This window comes from Mesoplodon mirus (assembly GCF_964341445.2).
Source record: "Mesoplodon mirus genome assembly, chromosome: 5".
Classification (NCBI taxonomy): Eukaryota; Metazoa; Chordata; class Mammalia; order Artiodactyla; family Ziphiidae; genus Mesoplodon; species Mesoplodon mirus.
Window position 1 is genome coordinate 148,463,282 of NC_138980.1, and position 23,278 is coordinate 148,486,559.

The window sequence follows — 23,278 nt, forward strand, 5'->3', positions numbered from 1 at the left end:
AAAGCCTGCCTTAACCACCAGGATGGACTAGATACTCCTCCTCTGAACTTCCATTGTCTTTTGGGCATGCTTCTTTATGTAGCCCTTGAACTTTATTGTAATCGTTACTTGTGCTTTTTAAATTTTTTTATTTTATTTTTTATTTTTTTTGCAGTACGCGGGCCTCTCACTGTTGTGGCCTCTCCCGTTGTGGAGCACAGGCTCCGGACGCGCAGGCTCAGCGGCCATGGCTCATGGGCCCAGCCGCTCTGCGGCATGTGGGATCTTCCCGGACCGGGGCACGAACCTGTGTCCCCTGCATCGGCAGGCGGACTCTCAACCACTGCGCCACCAGGGAAGCCCTCTCCTCCACTCTTTAGACTATGAACTCTTTAAGGACAGAGTCTGTCTTTCAACTGTGTCTTCCTACTGTCTAGCTCAAATGGGAGCCACAAATGGGAGCTGCGTATGTAGTTTTACATTTTCTAGCAGCCACACTAAGAACTAAAAAGAAATAGGTGAAGTTAATTTAATAATATATTTTATTTAACCCAATATAACTAAAATATTATTGTTACAACAAGTAATCCATATAAAAATTATTAATGAGATAGTTCCTTTTTTGTACTGTCTTTAAAATTTGGTGTGTATTTTACACTTACAGTATAGCTCACTTTGGACTAGCCACCTTTCAAGTGCTCAAGAGCCATTTACAGCTAGCACTTGCCTTATTGGACAGCATAGGTCTAGCACAATCCCTGTCACAGAGTAAAAAGAAGACGGTTGTTCAATGGATGAATTTATAATACTAAATGTTATCATTACATCTTCCTGCTTCTTAAGAAACTTTTGCTCCTTTCCAAGTAGGGCACAACAATAAATTATACTTTCCCTTTGATGTACAGCATCTACAGTGCTTTACTAATACTACCTGGAACTAAATTTAGAAACAATGTAATAAAACATATATATTAACATGTCTTAAAAATGCATATTCAAGTATGACATGCTTCTGTCAGATTGTAGCTAAAAGATGCTTGCAGCCCCTACCAAAGTAAATATATGTATTTTGTCCTCAATTGCATGGAGAGCTCATATCTGTGTAGCCTGGTATAATCTACCATTATATTTCACAGAATCACAGAGGCTTGTTTTTTAAAATTCAGTTGAGTTGTTCTATATTTCATTACTAACCCACTCCATTGTCTGTTGCTTGACTTCCCAATAACCATGCTCACTTCGCTTAATTGGAGATTAATTTGATCAAAAAGACAGTCTGTACCTTGTGGGAATTTCCTGTTGTGCAAAATGATCTTCCTCAAGACTATCTAGCTAATTATTTCCTATTGTGTACTCCTGGAGTTGGAACTATTTGCTATCTTTTTCTAAGGAAAAAGCTATATCTTCTTTCTTGTGTTTATCCTTACTGCCTTTCAATGCAATCTAATATGCCAAGAATGTGTAAACCCCCCCTCAAAATTGCTGTTGGTCACAATCAAGCAGGGTCTCTTTCTCTTTGTCACCTAGTTACTTTATGAAGGTATAAATGACATTGATTCTGGAACAGAATGAATGTCATCAGTTACATTGTGGAGTATAACCATTATTGAGTAGTCCTCTCTCCCAAGTAACTTATGCCACCACTTCACAGTTGTTCCATTGCCAATATGATTGGCCACTTCCCAGCTGAGAATGTCTCTAACTAGGTTAGTATCTATAGTGGATAATGAATTTCACATAAAAGTAGTTCTGTGATGCATAGAATCATCAGTGACCCCTTATCAACAGCGTTCCTAGGTCATAATGAAACCGAGGGGGAGAGAGATACAAACAACTCTGAACCTCTCATGATCTCCCACCAAAGTTAAGTGCTACAGTTTCTCTATTTGAGAAGATGACGCAGAGTCTAATTTAAGGCCATAATTATCCTCCTTTGGATTCTCCCAAACAGTGTTTCAGTGATTTCCTCCAGCTTGCATTGCTCCTCTCTATCTTCTGGGGGAACTAGGCAGCGCTTATCTTGTGGATTTGCTACACTGAGAATTATGGGACCCCTTCCTTCTTTCAACAACCTTTTATTGGACAACTACCTCATATTAAGAAAATACAGTGGGGAATGGGCCATATGGAGCCCCTTCCTTCAGAATATATGGGCTAGCAAAAATCCTAGAATCAGGACCAACTCCCTGCTTAGGCAAGGCCCTTTACCCTCCTCACTGGTGTCTAATCCCAAACCATCCTGTTTTAGGTTTAGTTAGCTTGTATAGAGGTGACAGTATTGAGTATCTGCAAATCTGGTATTTAGAATATTTACAAAATTACAAATTCTTGGTGACGTATTCTGCTCCAATTTGTCATGCAGGCACACTTGGATGCTCTGGGAAACTAGAAAACGTTAAGATTGAATTCAAATCAAGTATTTCAGAAATCTTACAGGTGAAGTCTAGCTCTGGTTGCTAGGCAACCTGACAGACTCTCCAGCAGGGACCAACTTGCCTTCCACACTTGACCATCTCTCCCCAGTGGTGGGACGTGGAGGCCTCATTGGCTCACATCTCCTCTAACTGGTTTCCAATTGGCCGGAGAACCTCTCACTCCGCTCCCGTTGGCTCTCGCCGTCTCTCGCTGCTCTGTCATTGGTAGGCCGGCTCTCGGGCCACCACACGTCACTCTCTCACCCCACTTCCTCGGCCCTCCGGCTTTGACCCCGCCCCTTCCCCCGCCCTTCCAGCCACGAGGGAAAACCCCAGCGAGCGCCCGCCTCTAGTTTCCTTCGGATTGGTTGCAACCGGACTGGGAGGCGGGCGCTACCGGCCTACTCTGCCGGCCACGATTGGCTACTGGGGCCACGGTCCCGCCTCCCACGGACTCCGGGCCGTGCCGGAGTCTGGTGGGTCGGCGGCTATAAAGCTGGTGGCGGAGGGGAGGCGCCGTGGACTGCATCTTCGTTGGTCGTTCCTTTTCCACGGCCACCGCCCGCTCACATTTCGGTGAGTGTCCCGAGTGGAGGAAGAAACCTGGGCTGCTGAGGCCCTGCGAGCAGGGTGAGGGCCCAGCGGATCCATGTCCTTGACTAGGCCCGAAGGAGCTCCGGCTCCGTCAGGGTCTGGGCTGAGGCGTGGACTTAGCTCGGGAGGATGGGGCACCGTGAGCGGGGGCCGTGTAGGGCCTCCCCTGTCAGGGACCTGGGGCCGACCGCGGTGGGTCCTAGGAGGGGCCGGGGCCAGTGATGTGGGCAGGCGAGTCGCAGAGGGGAGAAGGAGAGAGGGCATTGAGGACTAGGCTTCTGATGACATAGGAGCTGGAGGTGCCAGGGGAGTGGCTGTGACCGCCTTGAGGGGAAGGGGGGCGCCACATGAGGGGGGACGAGAAAGAAGTTGGACTGTCAGGGTGTTCCCGGAGCCTTGGCTTAGGGGTGGACGCCGAAGGATGGGGAAGATCACGCTTAGATGGAGGCTTGTAGGTTGGCAGGGGGTGTGTCCTCCTGCCACAGATAGAGAGTTGCGGGGAGAAAGGGAGGTGGGCAGCATTACTCTTCGTCCCTAGCTCAGGTGCGAGAAAGCATCATAACCGTGGTTTAACCTGGCTGAGTACTTTGAGCTCTTGACTGCTTCGGTCTGTGCTTGCTTCAGATATCAGATTCCTGCTTCCCACCTTCCCGCCTCCATATTTTTAATGCCCATTAAGATATATATATATAGGTTTCCTCGGTGTTTTGAAATTCCGTATCTCCCTCCTGCCAGTAGCCTCAGGACCAGCCGGACTTGCTATGATGATGTAATGGGCAGGCAAGCACAGGGTCTTCACCCACAATAGGTTTGGGTTGAACCAAGGACATTTCAAAGCTTGGTATATGGAATCTTTGAAAAACGTGTGTTCTGCCGTGACCAGTGGTAGAGAAAGAATTACTCTGACCCACCCTGGAGGAGAGAGAGATTTGGACAACAGGTAAAGTGAGGCTGGCCCTGCTGGTCCTGCTTGCCCTGTGGCCTTGGTTTAGCACATCACAGGCTTCTTTGCTCACCTCTGCTGCAACTCTTCCCTCCTGCTGATGCTCTTGCCAAACTGCTGCAGTGGATGATGTGTTCTGGCTGCTGCTGAGTAACATGTGCTCTATTTCAGGGATGAATCATGAAAAACAATGGCAAGGTAAATGACAAGATTGAGACAAATGGAAGTTCCCGTATAGTTAGCAGATTTTTCCTTCTGAGGTGGAGTTCGGACTTTTATTGCACAGATTTGTTAGAAGGCTAATTGAAAGTCCTTAACCTGTATCTGTGCCAAATCTAAGCAGTTTGTGTTCTTTATGTTTAAAATTTCAGTTATTTTTCTGTGGATACGGAGGGCAGGGATAGCATATCTTATGGGAAAGGAGAAAGACTTTCTTTTCTGTGTGTCTAAACTTTGTAGGTCTCTCTCCTAAGTTTGTAAGTTTGCCCGTAAATCAGTTCCAGTTTAGTTCAGTTCAATTCTAGTTTAGTCAGTAACCCTAGTTCTCAGAAGGTGTTTCCGATGGGGAGAGCTAAATGCTATTATGTTTAGGGCCATAGAAGGCCACGTCATCTGTTAGACTAATCCTGGGCCTTGTTTTTTCATTTTGTTTTTTTCTTAAATATTCCTCCAGGGTGCTTTTACATCTTGTTTCTCTTAACTGTGGGATTGATTTTGAGATTTTTTTTGATTGAGATTTTAGATAGCTTTTCTCACAGGAAATGCAAAACCCTAATATGGGTGTAATGTGTGTTTCCTGGGTACCCTAGCATTATTTAAAACAGTAGTAAGTCAGTGGAACTGAATGCAGGGAGATGCATTGGGGTTGTGGATGGAGGAGCTTGATGGGCTATATATCAGAATCTCTATTTAGTTTCATTTGGAAAGGGATATAGAGTCATAATTTTATGCTGGGCTATTAAGAAAACCAAATATCATAGAAGGGTGCGATATTTTTGTTTCTCAAGACATATAGATAAAAAATGTTAGATTGAAAACATGTTACCCAATCTAATGTGAGGGTGGTAGGACTCAATTCTTAATAATTTAGTCACCCTAATGCTTAGCTTGTGGTGATGTCCACTTGCTGTTAACTGAGTGTAGTAAGAGCAGTAGAGGAGAAGCTAATCTTCCAAAGCTCACAGGCTTCATCTTTGCAGGGTTCGTGGTTGGGCGTGTGTGCATTTGGGAATGATTGTAAGACCGACAAATGTTCTCTTCTGATGCTATTTGAACTCCTTACGTCTTTCAAGGAATAATTGAAACCTACCATTTGCTTTGAACAGCAGCAGTAGAAAGCCAATTTTCTTAAACTTCTGGACGCTGGTTAGTGCTGCAGCTCATCTTAAAAGTGATAGTGAAAAGAACTCACTAATGAGGGCTGCTGCTATTGAGTACTTGAATCTAAAAGATTTTCCCTCTAATTATAACTCCAAATTCAGCCCCTCAAAAAATAGCAATTCTGTGTGCCCTTTACTCCAAGGTCTAAAAGGGATTTCAAAAGAATCAAAATATAGCCCTTCTCCCAATAGGAGGCTAAGTATCCAGTATTCTTAAGAAGACTGCCAATAACTAGTTTTCCATTGAGAGTAGAATATGAAGGCTTCAGTGTGGGTGTGAATGACATACCTGCTGTAGGAGTGCAGGGCCCTGATTAGAAAGCTCTAGGAAACCTTCCTGGAAGAGGGAGCTTAAAACAGGACCTTGAAATATGAGTAGAATCTCTGATAAGCAGATCAGTCCCTCTGGGGGGAGGCAGGGTGTCTGTGATTTTTACTTAGGGAACTAGACCAGAGTTGTACAGGCGTGGGCAAGGCTTTCCTAACAGTAGTTTTGCTTGCTTGCTCCTAAGGAGGAAAGGCTCATTCTCAGTTAAAAAGGATTCCTGGATTTCTCTCCTGTAATAGTGAAAAAGATCAGCAGGTAACTGCTTGTGGTTTATCGTGTACCAAAATGGGTACTGGGTGAACTTCTCTGACCATTTGTTTGAATCAAGGCTAACGAGGGAGCCAGAAAGAGGAATTCAGAACACTGAATAAACCCCAGGAGAAAGTTGGTTGGCCCTAGACAGTCTTGTCATTCTTCAGTTTTAATCTTTGCCAAACTCGAAACGCCTATATTTCAGCTCAGGAGTCTCCTCCAAACATGCTTTGTGATAACCTGCGCAGCCGCTTGTGATTCATAAACTGCTTTCTGAGCCACGCTGCTTCCCTCTATCACTTGCTCTGAAAAGACCTTCTGTTAGAAATAAGCTGATGACGTGCTTGAGACTTCAGCACTGCTGTTTTAGTCAGGATAGAGAACGCTCCTAGCAATTGCAGAAGAGAATGGAAAGCCTAATCCCTTTCTGATTGACTCTTCTCCAAAGTGGCATTTATTTATTGCTCCATTTCCTTTCCTGGACTCCAGGCCTCTCTTTCTCCTGAGAGCTTAAGTAGCATGGCAGTCCTCTGTGAGTCTTCTTTCTTCTTCTGTCTTTCTTTGCTTTCTTTTGTGCGCTGGAGTTCTCTCTCTCCCTTCTCCCTCCTGTTCTCTCTGCCTTCCCACCTAACCTCCCTCCCCAATTTAAATAATCAAAATTGAAAGAGGGAATATTGGCAGTTCAGGAGAAATGTCCTTGATGAAAATAGTGTCAAATGCATATGCAAATGTGGTTTCAAGAAGAAATATTATTAAGTTATTTAAATAGTCTCAACACTTAAAAAGGAATCATGTCCCCGCCCCCCTCCACCAGCGAGAACTAGTCCCCATGGAATGCTTAATTTGCAGATTACAAAGGGATAATTTGAGAGAATAAGGAACAAAAAGTTATTTTCTCAAAATGTACATATATCATCCTGGAATCAGAGGTTTTTTGGAATATGGAAGTCTTTTCCCACAAACCTCAGGATCGATTTATGGGATGGGGGTGGTAAACTTAATGAAGGGAAAGGAACTAAGTCTCTAAGCTCTTAAGTGATCTAATCGGGTAAAAGAAGTAAAGCTTTGCTAACAGCAGCTGAGGGTAGTCTCCAGTTAATCAGGCAAGGGCGGATGCTATATTCACCAACAATTAAATAGAGAACAAAGGTAATTAATTGTTTGCGTTAAACAGGAACTGTTGTCTGAAGTAACAGCCCTTCAAAACAGGTGGACTGAGGAAAATGCTCCAAAGCATTTTGTTTCCGCATAATTTTGTTTCCACATAATTTAAATGATGATAAAGCTTAATGCTCCTTGGTCTTGATATCAAATACCTACCTTTTTAACCAAGCACTGAGGGGAAAGTCACTTTCTGAAAGGTTGGGGCAGGTGAAAGTGACCATGTTGAAAACTAGGAGCGATATTAATTAATCCTCCTTAATTAAATAAATGAAGATAATTAGGTCTTGCTAGAAAGATACATATTTTGTTTGAAAAATACTAAGAGCTAGGATAATAGTAAATGCTTTATATTATTCACATATTTTATCTTCTCAACCATCCTTCACAACGAACTGGGAGGGCAGGTATTAGCTCCATTTTACAGATGAGGAAATTGAAGCTCAAAGAGGCACAAATTGTTCAAGTCACAAACTCCCAAGTGCAGAGCAAGCTCTTGAATGTGTAAGCCTCTTTACTCCAGAACTTTATTAGCCTAGAACAACTAACTCATTTATATTCCTTTCCCCCAATTCTTGAAAACCCTAATTTCGTAAAGAAGACCACAACTCTTCCAGCATCATGTTTGGTTTAAAGCCTGAATCAGTGATATGAACCTACTCATATCAGTGCATTACCAGGACTGAACCTACCACTGCAAGAGCTAATAAGATAAGGAGAAAAAAGTGTTTTAAGCTTTAAGTACCATTTTTTCTAAGCAAAGTCAAACTCTGTTCTACTTAATGTAATTGGACAAGGCAATGTTTATTTTAACTCACTATGAATTGGAGTCATTATTTGAATTTGTGTGGTGATTTATGACTTTAAAAGAGGTTCTTATTTGAAATTCCTAGTGCCTGAAGGAGGAAACAGAGTGACAGACCTGGAGACTGCCGTTCTTTATCCCTCACACAGGTATGGCATCTTGTCATGCTGCTAAAGGAAAGTGTTCCTTTCTAATGGAAGGGGGAAATTTAATTTTTATCCTAAGACAAATAACCATTTGTGTACACCACACATTCTTAAAACCCATTATAGGATTATACCTTGTCTTTAAATATTAGTTAATGCCATAATGCTTCAGGAAACTGTCTGCTTTTGTGTTTATTAGACTAATGTTTAAAATCTGGAAACTAATTTTAAAAATTAGTGTTCACTCATAAGAGAAAAAAACTCTAGATAATAAAATGTAACCGTATAAACTGCTTAGTCAGAAACAATCACGGGTAAGCATGTATGCCAATAGTGCTTTCTGAATTACAGCCTCGAAAGATGCCCATCAGGGCTGTAGACTGAATGTTTATGTAAGATTGGACAGTGGTTACAAACGTGTTTGAACCAATAATCTAATTATTTGCAGCTATTGCTGTCTTGTATTACCATGAAGCTCCTCTTATGAGTCTGCTTTTTTCATGCTTCAGTTTTATGATTTCCTATGGTTGTTAGTAATTTTAGATTAGAAGGCTAGTAGGGTCTCATTTATTCAACATCCAGCTTCCATCATATGCCAAGCATTGGGCTGGGTACTAGGGACACAAAGACGAATGGGTACATTTCTTGCTTTCTAGAAGCGCCTTTCTAGTGCGAGGAGGCTGACTTTAAATAATAGAGGATAAACTTGGAATAGTTTTAAATAGCATCTTATCAAAGCTCGGATGTGCATTTTAGAAAGGTTAGCATAGGACCGGGGAGAGATGGAGGCAGAGAGCTCAGTTAGGAGGCTCTGGGGACCGATGCCGAAGTCCCTCCCTGACGAGCCCTGAGGAGCTAGGTAAGTGCTGCCCTTGCATCAGCATCCTCAGCTGATTTCTCTGCTTTTTTGCCTTTTTTTTTTTCTCTTTATCCTTTTCCTTCTCCAGTTGTCTTTCATTCACAGATTTAAAAGATTCTCAGGGGATCATATTGGTCCCTTTTGTGTCCTCCCGTGCAGGAAGCATTCAGAAATTGTTAACAAGGCAAGGCTTCTATATTATCTTGCTTTGCCAACTCTGGAAGTAGGACCTGGAGCTCCTTTTGTCCACCAGTGGGGGTGAGCCTTCACTTTAGGAGAACAGACTTGGGAGTCTTCTGTTGGTACTTGTTGGAAGATAGCTTTGGAAGGTTTACAGAGTTCTGTGGTAAAAGTGTACCTTTCTCTTCCTTTTTAAAGATGAAATTTAAAAAGAATATTTACATCTTTTTATTGGAAATACAGAATCCCCATTATCCTGCTTAGATTTTTTTTTTTTAATTGTGAACACAATGCTCTGAAAAATCATGAAGTACTGTTTTTATCAGCAAAAGATTAAGAATACATGCAGGTAATTTTTTTAACTGTCAGATGTTTAAACTGTATTCTATTTAGAAAATTTTTGTGATATTTAGGATAGTGAATTAACCAGAATATATCATTCTTTGACTAAAGTTAATGCCATAATGTGAACATACCAGGTCTTTAGCTGGCCTTTTTTTTCTCTTTTTCTAATTTTTCTGGCCTACTTCAGAGAGCATTTGAGAGCACAACATAAGAGCGCACACAGGAGAGTTAAAAGTAAAGATTATAGACCCTAAACTATATCAATCTTTTTGTTGTTCAAAATGCCATGAAGGCAATTACTCCCTGTATTAATTTCCCTCTTTTTTTCTACTTTTCTCACTCTCCCTCAATTTCAACCAAAAGGTAAATATTTCAAATTAGATGGTGTGTTACCAGGAATGTAATGAAAACACCTTGGCCGTCAAAAGTCCTCAGAGAACGAGCAATGTTGACTGAGTTAGACAATGTAAAAATTTTTTCCACATCAAGATCAGAGTCATGATTTGCTTTCATGAGTCGCTTTGATGGGTATGGGCTATTTTAGTTTAGCTCCCCTTTTTTTCCCCCCAAATGAAACAAGTCACTTATTTAACTCTAGGAGGCTTAAAAATAGAGTTACACCTTACTTAGTAAGTACCATATAGCAGTGACTGATAAGAGCTAGTTAGATTATGGCAAATATGGAGTAATTCTGGAATTAAAGCCTTCTTTCTGGCTTTTCATAAACTGGTTTATATCTTCAGAAGATTATATATATATTTGTCCATTTTATTTCCAACAGCACTGCAAGCTGTTGGGCCAGCCAGGGAAAATTATACTGTCCTCAGCATGTTTAGAGCGGTTTGAAGAGTTGAAAAGAATGTAAACGTTGACCTTGTGGGAAAGGCTGGGAAGGTAGTTAATCCTACTGCCTCTGCTTTGGTGACTTAAAGGGTAGCACGTAGGAGGGGTTCTTCTATAAGTATATGGACTGTGTTTTTGTTTTTGACACTAGTTGAGTTTTTTTCTGTGGACTATGCAGAGGACTTTAACCTATTTTACTATAAACTTAGAATCTGCCTCATGACATATTAGATAGTCCCTTTATGTCTTCATTTCAACTTCCGTGTAGCAAAGTTTAGATTATCGTAAAATTGATGGGTTTGCATGGAACGGGAAAGATAGGACAAAGTGGAGAGGTGCTTCTCTGTTCACTTGTGTATCTGACAGTGAGTGATTCTGTCAAGAAATAAAACAGTGGAGGCTAGAAATCTGAAGTCATCCTCAGTACTTCATCCTTTTCCTACTATCTAGTCAGTCACAATTTCTGCCAATTTTCTGCTTCCATATTTTTTTGAAGCTGTTCCTTTACTCTTCATGTAGTAATTGATCTATTTCATGACCTACATCTCATTGGGCTTCAGTATCAGCTTCCTAACTCAGATCCATTCTCCACAGAGCACCAGTGACTGTAAAATGGTGACTCTCAAACTTTTCTGACTATGACCCTCAGTAAGGAATCCACAGTTGCAACCCAGGATATGTGTGAATAATTGAAACAAAATTTTCACGAAAAATTCTTGTATTTAGAAGGAAGATTTTCTTAAGACCTTTGACTTAGATCTTGTGATTATATTTCCAGGTGCTTATTTCTCAGGTTTTAATATACTCATACCTTGATAACCTGTGGGCTAAGGTAGATCTCATGATTTAAGGACAGCTTCTCTGCTTTAGATATTTTCTCAAGATTTCAGTAATTAGCAACGCACTATGGCAATAGTCTGTAATTTCATTATCCCTAATGCTACACCTGAGTTGGCAGAGTGGCAGAGGACAAATGACATAGATACAGGATTTGCCTTTTGTCAGTGGCAGCAGCAGCAAGAGTGGGGGGCTTTGGCTCTAACTCAGCAGCAGAGGTGCTGGGACCAGGAGCTCTGGCAGCCTCAGTAGGAATGTGAGCTCATGGGGTCTGGGTAGTAGCCACCTTCCTCCCCTTTGCTTCTCTAGCCCAGCCAACAAGTTGGTAACCATTTCCCTGTATTAAATCCTCCTCTGTTAGAAATATCTAGAATAATTTCTCTTTTTCTGATTGATACAACCTCTAAGGAAATTGAGGCTCTGATAGGTTATGTGACTTATCCATAGGCCATAGCAACACTCTTGAGTGGCTAGCACTTTTTTATTTTTACTGTTGGTAAATAAATCTAGACACTAGTTTACAGTGTGGCAAAACATTCCAACTTTTTAAGGCCCTTTTTAAAACAGAAAGGGTTGTTTTAAGAGGTGTTATCTAAGATGCCACACAAATAATGTGTGGATTATCAGTTTTCAAATTTGAATCTGTTTGGGGTTTTTTTTGCCTGATTTAGAAGCTAAGTGATAACTTTGTGATTTTATGATCATTTATTGCCTATACACCAGCTGTAGAAAGTATAGCATATTGACTTTTGACCTGTTATGGGTCCAGGAACTTGCCTTTGCTTTAAATTTTAATCATCTGGGTTCTGGGTGGAGGCTTCTTTGGAAAGCTGGGATTATAATAGCAGGGGCCTTGAGTAGATTGCTATGGTAGACTTGACAGTGTGGCTTTTCTACTTACTGGTATTGTTTAGATCAATAAGGACTGCAATATTGTTTGATCTAACAGTTTTAAAGTCCCATAAAGTCAATAGCTATGAATAACCAATATACCTATGATAAATGAATGAATGACTTTTTAAAAACTTTTTGAGGGGCCAGGAATAGATCAGATACTTGACTTCTGATTTGTGGGCCATATTACTAAATTGTCATTGTATTTTATCTTATAGTTCTTTACAACATAGAAGAATCTTATTTGAGTTTTCTTTACTTCTAATAATCATATTTTAAATCTAAATATATCCAGCTCTGAATAATTGCAAGCCTTTCTAAAAGATGATAATTTTTTTGTTTTGTTTGGCCTTGCCCTGCGGCATGCAGGATCTTAGTTCCCCGACCAGGGATTGAACCCGTGCCCCCTGCGGGGGAAGCATAGAGTCTTAACCACTGGACCACCAGGGCAGTCCCTAAAAGATGATAATTTTAAATAATAATGGAGTTAATAATAACTCCATTATAGAATAATTATCATACTAATGATAATTATCATACTATAATTACTACTTCCACATATTAAAATTGACTCCCTAAGTAAACTAAACTTAGAAATTAATACTTTAGGTGATAATGAAAATCTCAATGTTGATTTCTCAAGTTTGAACTTGACAATTTGCAACCTATAATCTACAGCAATGTTTTTTCTGTTTTTCTTTCTAAAGTTCTTTCACCATGCCTGGGTCACTTCCTTTGAACGCAGAAGCCTGCTGGCCAAAAGATGTGGGGATTGTTGCCCTTGAGATCTATTTTCCTTCTCAATATGTTGATCAAGCAGAGTTGGAAAAATATGATGGTGTAGATGCTGGAAAGTATACTATTGGCCTGGGCCAGGCCAAGATGGGCTTCTGCACAGATAGAGAAGATATCAACTCTCTTTGCATGACTGTGGTCCAGAATCTTATGGAGAGAAATAGCCTTTCTTATGATTGCATTGGGCGGCTAGAAGTTGGAACAGAGACAATCATCGACAAATCAAAGTCAGTGAAGACGAATTTGATGCAGCTCTTTGAAGAGTCTGGGAATACAGATATAGAAGGAATAGACACAACTAATGCGTGCTATGGAGGCACAGCTGCTGTCTTCAATGCTGTTAACTGGATTGAGTCCAGCTCTTGGGATGGTATGTTACATATTGTTCCAAAGAAACTCTCCTTGAAGATGAAAACGCCCAAATGACCTTTAATTAGTGCCATATGCAAACTTACCAGTTATGCTTGTTTGAACATGTTCAGAAAGCTAGCTGTGACTTTCAGCTTATCTGAATTATGAATTGGTTACCTTTATCATGTAGGCAAAATTATCTATCAAAATTTAGTCAGAATATTTTTTTTCTTTACCAAAGATGGGGAAAGGATATTCTGGGAAAATATAACAGATTCAGTTTCTATGTATGATGTTTAGAGTGTTGATCACATTCTTGTATACTAATACAAAATATTTTTCAGGACGGTATGCCATGGTAGTTGCAGGGGATATTGCTGTATATGCCACAGGAAATGCTAGACCTACAGGTGGAGTTGGAGCTGTTGCTATGCTAATTGGGCCTAACGCTCCTTTAATTTTTGAACGAGGTGAGTGTCTGGGAAAGCATTTTTTTTTATTTGTACAATATGCTGAGAAATTTGAAAACAAAAATAGAAGCTAGTACTTGGTGTTCATTCAATGCAGGCACTACCTGCTAAGTGCTTTATGTATTATCATATTTAGTCTTCATAGCAATTGTATGAGGTAAGTGATGTCATCCCCACTTTACAGAGGAGTAAAATGGGTTTAAGTAGGGTTTAAGTAATAACTGGGAGACGTAACTTACCCATAGTCATACAATAATTTGTTTTCAGTTCAGTAGAGCAGTTATGATCTCCTGGTTAGGTATATGAAACTTGCATAAAATGTTGTATATCAAAAGAGTCTTAGGCCTGTCCATGGATATTGTTATGTTTCATTTGAATTACATATTGGTTTCACCTTGTGACTTCTATTCTGTGAGTAGTGAGTTGACTAGATTAAAGGGAAGTTCCCAGATGATGCAATATGCTTCCTAACATACATCAGAAGGCAGAGATACATGGACCTCTTTCTTTTTTGTTCTAATAGGACTTCGTGGGACACATATGCAACATGCCTATGACTTTTACAAGCCTGATATGCTTTCTGAATATCCTATAGTGGATGGAAAACTATCCATTCAGTGCTACCTCAGTGCATTAGACCGCTGCTATTCTGTCTACCGCAAGAAGATCTATGCCCAGTGGCAGAAAGGTGGGCTTTATCTATTTTCCTTGGTTTTGGTATCTGGTGAGGGCAGTATAATGTGCTGACTGTCTTTAGTGAGAAACTACTTCTTGGGCATCCTTCATTAGTGTCTCCTTAAACCATTTCTTTCTCACCCACCAAATAGCATAGTTTTCCCATAGTTTCTGGGAATGTGTAATTTAAGAGAACAGGTAGACTTTCCCAATGTAGTGTATTTCTATAAAAATACTTAGGATGACTTACCCCCAGTAAGAAAATCAAAAATAGGGTAAAAGAAAGTAACTTGAATTTTGTACATATTCTGAGAGAGGTATTCTCACAAGGTTTTAGTTTGCAACTGTGATCCGAAGAAAACTCTAATGAAAATAAATTATACCGAAGTGATCCCCCTGCCCACATAGTCTTTTTGCACTTGACCTGTGAATTCATACTTGCTTTTTTAGTGTCATCATCAGTCTCCATCTTTAACCCTGAGAAAGCTCTTAAGGTACTGAGAAGGACAGTATTTGAATTAATGCTATTAAAACACACAATATCATATAAAGTATGCTTTTTCCATAGTCCAACTTTGCTTTATAGGGTTTGTGAGAGAGGGGTAAAAATAATATTCAATAACAGATATTAGGTAACATAGTGGCTTTGCATAAGAAGCATTCTTGAAGTATGTAAAATATCATACTGTTTGCCAGTATTTAACAATACAATGATTTTCTAACTTTTTATTAGGACCCACAGTAAAAAGTATACTTTACATTGTATGTGCAGTTAAATGGAAACCGAAGTGTCATGAAATTTCCTGCCCATGCTGTGGGTTATACAGTTTGCTATTTTCTACTCTAGTCTGTTTCATTAAAAACAAAACAAAAACAAACAAACAAAAACCTCTTAATTATTAAGGTTAAAAAAAAATACTGGGGCTTCCCTGGTGGCGCAGTGGTTGAGAGTCCGCCTGCCGATGCAGGGGACACGGGTTCGTGCCCCGGTCCGGGAAGATCCCACATGTCGCGGAGTGGCTGGGCCCGTGAGCCATGGCTGCTGAGCCTGCGCGTCTGGAGCCTGTGCTCCGCAACGGGAGATGCCACGACAGTGAGAGGCCCGTGTACCGCAAAAAAAAAAAAAAATACTGGCCCTGACCCACTAAATTGATTACACAACCCACTAATGGGTTGTGATAGTTCAGTTTGAAAACCAGTAATACAGTAGTGTGTATTGTTCTATTTCTAGACGTCTTTTTGATAAACATTTTTAAATATAGAGATATTTCATTATACAGTGTATTTTTGGTTGCTGCTTAAAGATATAAAAACATCCCAGCCCTGTTCTAAAATCAAACTTCAAAAGTTAGTGGCTTAAATGAATTTCATAATTTCTTTGGATTTCTCTTTCAGAGGGAAATGATAGAGATTTCACCTTGAATGATTTTGGTTTCATGATCTTCCACTCACCCTATTGTAAACTGGTTCAGAAATCTGTAGCTCGGATGTTGCTGAATGACTTCCTTAATGACCAGAACAGAGATAAAAATAGTATCTATAGTGGCCTGGAAGCCTTTGGGTAAGAGGAATTATGATATTTTCCCTTCTATGTGAGAGTATTTTTTATATCTGTTAAACCAATATTTGTACAGACATGAAAATTTTAGTCAAGAGAAGTCATCTTGTCTAACGTATTTATGTAATCAATGAAGAAGCTGAGTCCCAGAGAGGGGGTCGCTTACCTACATGAATTCTTTAGTCATTTCTACTCAGATTTTCTGATTTCCTCCTTTCAGATCTGTTGCCATTGTCACCATGATAACATAGCCCCATAAGTGCCTGTATTTATACAGCAGCCTCTTAACTCTTCTCCCTGCCTCTCCCAAGCCCTTGTGCCCATATCCATCCTGCACATAGCCACTGCTGACATCTGCTTTCATACTCCTTCCACGTTTTCCCCACTTCTAGGGCCTCCTAGTATGCTATACCTGTTAAACTCATTCTGTTTCTCCTTTCCTGTGTCTCTTCTCCCTCTGATAAAATTCTATTCAACTTTTTAAGACTTGGCTCCTATAATGTGACTTTTCTAACTAAATGGACATTATTATGGACTTCAAATAGTAGTATATTCTGTTTGGTGATGACAGCTTTAGTGGGTTATTAACCCATTAGAATTATGTTGTTCTAATTTGATTAAAAAAAAAACCTTTCAGAAAAAGGACCATATATGTACAACTGTTATATCTTACCTAGCAATTAGCATACTGCTACTTGGTTTTTAATAAATGGGAAATCAGAATCATACACACTTATAGTTAGGTCCACTAAGTAATATAATAAAAATACAGTCTTTGAATACTGCAAGATTTTCTTTTTTCTAAATCTTTCAGGGATGTTAAGTTAGAAGATACCTACTTCGATAGAGATGTAGAAAAGGCATTTATGAAGGCTAGTTCAGAACTCTTCAATCAGAAAACAAAGGCATCTTTGCTTGTGTCAAATCAAAATGGAAATATGTACACATCTTCAGTGTATGGCTCCCTTGCTTCTGTTCTTGCACAGTAAGTATAAATTTCTGCTGATTCACTCCCCTCGTTCGGAGATGTTAGATTTCTAAGACCAGATCTGGTGTCAGGCATGTTGGTGGCAGGTCGCAGAATGGTATTTTATTTCCAGGCTCTCTAGCCTATTGTCTATTGACTTGAAGGAGATATGGGATGAGGCTACAATTATTCCAGAGTATTTAATTTCATACTTGCTTTCCTGGCTGTTGTTCTCATGGCCTTATTATTCTTTTTTTTTTTAAATAAATTTATTTATTTATTTATTTTGGCTGCATTGGGTCTTTGTTGCTGCACACGGGTTTTCTCTAGTTGCGGCGAGCGGGGGCTACAGTGCGCAGGCTTCTCATTGTGGTGGCTTCTCTTGTTGTGGAGCACGGGCTCTTGGTGTGTGGGCTTTAGTAGTTGTGGCACGTGGGCTCAGTAGTTGTGGCTTGCGGGCTCTAGAGCACAGTCTCAGTAGTTGTGGCACATGAGCTTAGTTGCTCTGCAGCATATGGGATCTTCCCAGGCCAGGGCTTGAACCCATGTCCCCTGCATTGGCAGGTGAATTCTTAACCACTGCACCACCAGGGAAGTCCTGGTTTTATTATTCTCGACCTACAGTTGAACCCCAGTTGGCAAATAACTTATATTAGGACATGATAACTTTCAAAAACCCCATCATTCCCAGAGAGATGAGAATTCTTGTTTTCAGTTAGCTTACTGTAATAGTAAAGCTTTAGGTTAGATCCCTAGGCTTAGGATGAATTTTATTCCAACTCGTGGTTTTCCACCCATTGTAGTTGGATCAGTTAAACTTTTTAATGTTTTTTTCCCTCCTACACAGGTACTCACCTCAGCAGCTGGCAGGAAAGAGGATTGGTGTGTTCTCTTATGGTTCTGGTCTAGCTGCCACTCTGTACTCCCTCAAAGTTACACAAGATGCCACACCAGGTACATGCTGAGTCTTTCAACAAGAATGTCTTGAGAGCCTACTGTGGTAAGGTTGACTTAGCAGGTTTCTCAAGTGAGTGCTTGAATCTGTCCCGTAGATGATTATGACATTTTAATCTTCATTACTTCTTTCAACATACTCTCCAGAAATCTGCCTTAACTGGGTAAAGGGCAGGATTATGTCTGAGTCAGAATATCTTTCCTTCCTTCCAAGTCAGAAAAAAAATGTATAATCAGCTGAAACTTCTTTTTTTTTAATGACATAGTGTGACTTTTCCTTCTTTGGCAAGTAACTTTATTTTCTCTTTTATCTCATTTTTAAAGGATATGTAGCCAGGGGACGTAGGTAGAGAAAGGGAAGTATACCTATTTAAGGCAGGTGGCTTTTGAGTCTTCACAACAATGATTGAGTCTGATCATATGAGTGAATAATACCAGGTCATTTCTTGTTGTTGGCATTTGCTAAATGCATAGTCTTGCTCCTTGAGGTAGCAAGTCGAGCCACAAGTGTTTGAGTTGCAAACACAAGATGTGACAAGTGAAATACTGGGTATGGTGGATCTCCGTGGCCTTCCTCTCTCTTGCTACATGGATAATTGTATAATAAATTCACCATAAAGTAAAGAATGGATATTTAGCTCCCTCCATGAAAAGTTATATAGAATATATATTGAGCATAAGCCTCTCTAAAGTTACCCTCTATCAGTTTTCCTATTAGAACTTTAATTAGTTACTGAGTTGTCTAATGTTTATAAGGGTATGGTCTTAGCTGTATTTAAGGACACTTTTGTGCCTTCCCTGAGCAGGGAGGAGCAAAAATATGGAGAAAAACTGATGGAAGACTTGGCATTACTCTAAAACTGTACTGTAGGTTGACTATAGACAAGTTATTTATAGTTTCAAATCCCACCTGTTTCCTAGCTTGTCTGCTGGCTGATACGGAACAAACGTTTAGTCAGAGGTCAACGGAAGCTGTGCCAAATAAATAACAGCTTATCTTTTAACTAAACAATAGCCAGTAGTTCTGAAAAAATGCAAAGTTGTTTTTTTCGTTTGGCAACATTTTGTTCAGGCTTTGGGGCATGCTATTTTTAGTCTTTTAATGTTGGAATTATTTGCTATTTTAGGGTCTGCTCTTGATAAAATAATAGCGAGCTTATGTGATCTTAAATCAAGGCTTGACTCAAGAACTTGCGTGGCACCAGATGTCTTTGCTGAAAACATGAAGCTCCGAGAGGACACTCATCACTTGGGTAAAAATATTAAATTGTTAATACATACCCAGAAGCCTATTGGAGGGCTCTAATAACATTAAACATGTTACGTATCAGATTAGTATGTCCAGATATCCAGGCGGTATTCGGTACATACCTGATGTTGGTGAAAATTATGGGGAAATAGCAACTTTTATCTTTAGTTTTATTACCAGATGAGCTGTATGTCATAACTAATTTTTCACATTCTCCACCTTTCCTTTAGTCAGCTATATTCCCCAGAGTTCCATAGACTCACTCTTTGAAGGAACATGGTACCTAGTTCGAGTAGATGAGAAGCACAGAAGAACTTACGCTCGGCGCCCCTCTCCAAATGATGACACTTTGGATGAAGGCGTAGGGCTTGTGCATTCAAGTGCAGCAACTGAGGTAAAGAAAGCTCGTTGTGTTTGGTCTTGGGCTTTGACAGGGTAAGAAATTTCCATCTCCAGATCTCAGGGCTTAGGGGATCTAACTGAGATTTAGCAACTTAAAGGAATGTCAATGAAGCAGAGTGATTCAGAGCCAGGGCTCTGGTACTGGATTCTAGCTATGCCATTTTCCAGTTGTATAAAGTGCTTTGCAGTTAAATGATTCGCATTTTTAAGTGCACAGTAAATACGAGGTTTTGTTAACAATACCAGAATTTAAAGGAAAACTGATCTAGAGAGAAGGCTCACCTGTGGTATGTGTCTTGGTGAGAGAGGAAGTAGGGGCAGGGTGTTGAGCCCCTCACATCCCTTCTCTCAGCCCACTGTCTAATCTGTCTCCAGTTGTCAAGAAGGAACAGAAATAGCTATGATTTGAATTCCTGTTACATGCTAGCCCCTTTTTTCATTTTCTAATTAATTTAATTTAATTTTTAAATTTAATCCTTATAAGAACCCCCTTGACTTAAATGATACTGTGCCCATTTTAGAGATGAGGCTGAAAAAAGTTAAATGACTTAACCAGGGTCAGAGCCAGGCTTCAAACTGAGGACTTTAAAAACTTTGAAGTTATTAATCTTATCCACTCATCACAAATTTGCTAAATGCGTAGTCTTGCTCCTTAAGGTAGCAAGTCAAACCACAGGTGTTTGAGTTGCAAACACAAGATGTGACAAGTGAAATACTGGGTATGGTGGATCTCCGTGGCCTTCCTCTCTCTTGCTACATGGATAATTGTATAATAAATTCACCATAAAGTAAAGAATGGATCTTTAGCTCCCTCCATGAAAAGTTATATAGAATATATATTGAGCATAAGCCTCTCTAAAGTTGCCCTCTTATCAGTTTTCCTATTAGAACTTTAATTAGCAACTTGACTCTTCCTTAAAGAAAACGCTAAGAGGCAACAACTCTTTTCTTCTGATTTTAGCATATTCCAAGCCCTGCTAAGAAAGTGCCAAGACTCCCTGCAACGGCAGCAGAACCTGAAGCAGCTGTCATCAGTAACGGGGAGCATTAAGATACTTCTGTGAGGTGGAGGACTTCAGGGTGGGGGGGTATGTATGGGAACGGTTGGGGGAATGGGTTGTCTGGGGACAATTTTAAAGGATTACATGTTGCTTAAATTTTTATGTGACTGACATGGAGCCTGGAAAATTATCGTGTTCTTGGGAAAGTCTCTTTGCTCGGTTTCCTAACATGCTTCCTGTTGTGGTCTAGCCAATGCTTAATGTACTCGAATGATGTTAAGGGCTCTGTAAAACTTCATACCCCTCTGGCCATTTGTATGCATGAAGCTTAGTTTTTAAATGTAGTGTGATGAATCGTGCACTTCTGGTGAAGAAAGCAGCGGTACTAGTCTCCAATTTTAATTTTTTTAAACACATAAGAATTTTATACTTTGAACAAACAAGATTACTGAAAGTTCCTGTGGTTTTTGGAAAAAGTTTCTGGTTTAAGGAATGTGGTCTTAATGAGATATGTACAAACCCTGTTTAAAAATGGCAAGACAGACATACTTTTTCTAGAATTTATGAATCCTAAAGAAGGAGAAGAGTTGGGACAGTTACACTAGTTCTAAAAACCGTTGCTTTAAATCCAGGCCAGCAGTGATGCGTTACTGTAATGACCACTGTGAACAGAGAGATGCTGGCATTGAGCAGACGTCTGGTATAGAAAACCAGACGGATGTAGCTCTAGGTCTGCTCCTGACTCAGTTCAGGGTGTATTCTGCGGAACAACATTGAGATGTTATTGGAGTTGTGTATGAGGAAGTTGGTGGTTGCAATCCTTCTTTGCACCTTATTTTGAAGAATAAATAAAACATTTTTATGGCTGCCTTTTAAAAATTTAAAACAAAAAGGGAGGATAGGGGCAGGGCATTATTATTAGGTTATTTCTGATGCTTCAGTGTTATAAATTCAACTTAAAGACTGACAACCTAAACTCACGTTGTAAGTATCCATTTTGGTTTTTGTATCTGTTCAATGAAAATTAAAAGGTACAACCGAAGTTTTTACATAGTATGACCGGCCAAAAAGTATCCCACTTCTCAAGGTCTGGAAGTAGGATATATAAAGCATTTTCTCAGACTTTCACCTTAAAAAAAAAACCAACAAAAACCATCATATGGAATAAATAAGAAGACTGGTTAGACAGTTTTGTAGATCTTTTTGGTGCTGAACTATGACATGAGCCTTATAGATTGTAAAATAGAGATAGTTGGAACTAATGTACAGAACTAAATTTTTTAAACTTTGCCATTGAATTCTGTGACGTTTCAGTTATCTAAAATAAACTTACACAAGTATAAAATGTAAGTTTCAGATTGCAAGGTAATATGTAATGTAGTGTTTGTAAAATACTTTTTGTCTAATATTAGCTAGCAATGTTTTGATTTGTACAGTCATAATTTGTTAAAATGACTTCATTTTAACATCCACGGATGTAGATTAATAACTTAAGTTCAGATTTAAAGATTGATGGGGAAATGGTGCATGTAATACTTCTGCAAGTATTGGGAGTTCGGTATGTTTTGAAAAGAGTAATTTAACTTTTGGGGTGTCAGGAAATGGGTTTTCTCAAAGTCCATTGCCGGCAATGGGCAGGTCTACTAATAACGGCACACAGCATAAACTGTACACCTTAGTAACAGGGAGGTGAGTAACTTTGAATAAAGTTTTAGAGAAATATTTCAGATATTTGAGTGTTCTTTTTTCCCTCCTGAACTAACAGTTTAGGCAAGAAATCAGCTAATAGGGCTTCCCTGGTGGCGCAGTGGTTGAGAGTCCGCCTGCCGATGCAGGGGACATGGGTTCGTGCCCCGATCCGGGAAGATCCCACATGCCGCGGAGTGCCTGGGCCCGTGAGCCATGGCCGCTGAGCCTGCGCGTCCGGAGCCTGTGCTCCACAACGGGAGAGGCCACAACAGTGAGAGGCCTGCGTACCGCAAAAAAAAAAAAAAGAAATAAGCTAATACGCTGTTTTAAAATACAGTCATTCATTTCATTTCAGTCCATTAATTCACTAATTCATTCATTCATTATTCAAAAAATGTGCAGACCTGATATAAGCAAGGTACTCTGCTTCCATCAGAAATAAAGATTTACAAGATATATGGTCTTGCCTTCAAGGAGCTATTTGTCTAGTATGGAGGAATTTATACTGATGGTTTATCATTCTTATACTTCAAACAAAGAAATTAACTCCCAAATTGGGTGCTAAGCATGTGTGAATTTCACTATAAATATTTATGAAGAGAGTTATTGTGTTTTCCTAAAAACAACGTAAGATTAAGGGTTGGCAATTAAACACTAAAAGCACATTTTACAGCCAATATAGAACTGCCATCTAGAGCTTCCAGCCTGAGGGTCTCGGGTTGCTGGTGCTTCCAGAGGTTTTACAGAGAGAATTTGTGCATTGGCAGTAATATTGGACTAGATAATCTCAATCCCTGTGAACTCTTAGGACTGTATGACTTGGGAATTAAACCAGATTGTTTTCTAGTACTGATCAGCTATTTTATAATGCTGTCATGTCTAGATTCAATGTTTAGTAATAATTTCTTTTATTTTCTGGGCCAGTTTCCAATATCTCTGGGTCATTTAGAAGATGAGGCCAACGTTCTCTAATTCTACAAATTCTAGGATCCTGATTAATATGGCTTTAAGAATTCTATCCTTCCCCTCCTCCTTTTTGGAATTTGTGCACTTAACTTTTTTTTTTTCACCTTCTGGGTTTTGTTTACTTCATGAACAGTGATGAGTGTGTTTAAGATTAATGCTCAACAGGGCTTCCCTGGTGGCGCAGTGGTTGAGAGTCCGCCTGCCGATGCAGGGGACGCAGGTTCGTGCCCCGGTCCGGGAGG

General features: G+C 39.9%; 1 protein-coding gene across 5 annotated transcripts; it reads left to right on the top strand.

Annotated features, from left to right (window-relative positions):
• The first annotated feature begins 2,840 nt into the window (after positions 1–2,840).
• On the top strand, positions 2,841–22,110 carry HMGCS1 (3-hydroxy-3-methylglutaryl-CoA synthase 1). 5 transcript variants are annotated; one of them, XM_082621950.1, is made up of 11 exons: positions 2,880–2,969; positions 7,944–8,004; positions 12,667–13,124; positions 13,450–13,575; positions 14,099–14,263; positions 15,646–15,811; positions 16,623–16,793; positions 17,623–17,729; positions 18,857–18,982; positions 19,209–19,372; positions 20,342–22,110. In XM_082621950.1, exons 3-11 carry the CDS (start codon positions 12,677–12,679, stop codon positions 20,429–20,431), a joined length of 1,563 nt encoding a protein of 520 aa, XP_082478076.1. In that variant the 5' UTR covers positions 2,880–2,969; positions 7,944–8,004; positions 12,667–12,676; the 3' UTR covers positions 20,432–22,110. The 5 variants fall into 5 exon arrangements, with proteins under 5 accessions (XP_082478080.1, XP_082478076.1, XP_082478079.1 ...); XM_082621953.1 differs by having other exon boundaries at positions 2,920–3,023; XM_082621951.1 differs by lacking the exon at positions 2,880–2,969 and adding an exon at positions 3,774–3,927.
• Positions 22,111–23,278: the final 1,168 nt, after the last annotated feature.

Excerpts from the sequence above, each read along its gene's own strand:
- HMGCS1 (XM_082621954.1), top strand. The coding sequence starts at position 12,677 with ATGCCTGGGTCACTTCCTTTGAACGCAGAAGCCTGCTGGCCAAAAGAT. Across the intron at positions 17,730-18,856 it reads TACACAAGATGCCACACCAG|GGTCTGCTCTTGATAAAATA; the intron begins GTACATGCTGAG and ends TTGCTATTTTAG. Across the intron at positions 18,983-19,208 it reads AGAGGACACTCATCACTTGG|TCAGCTATATTCCCCAGAGT; the intron begins GTAAAAATATTA and ends CCTTTCCTTTAG.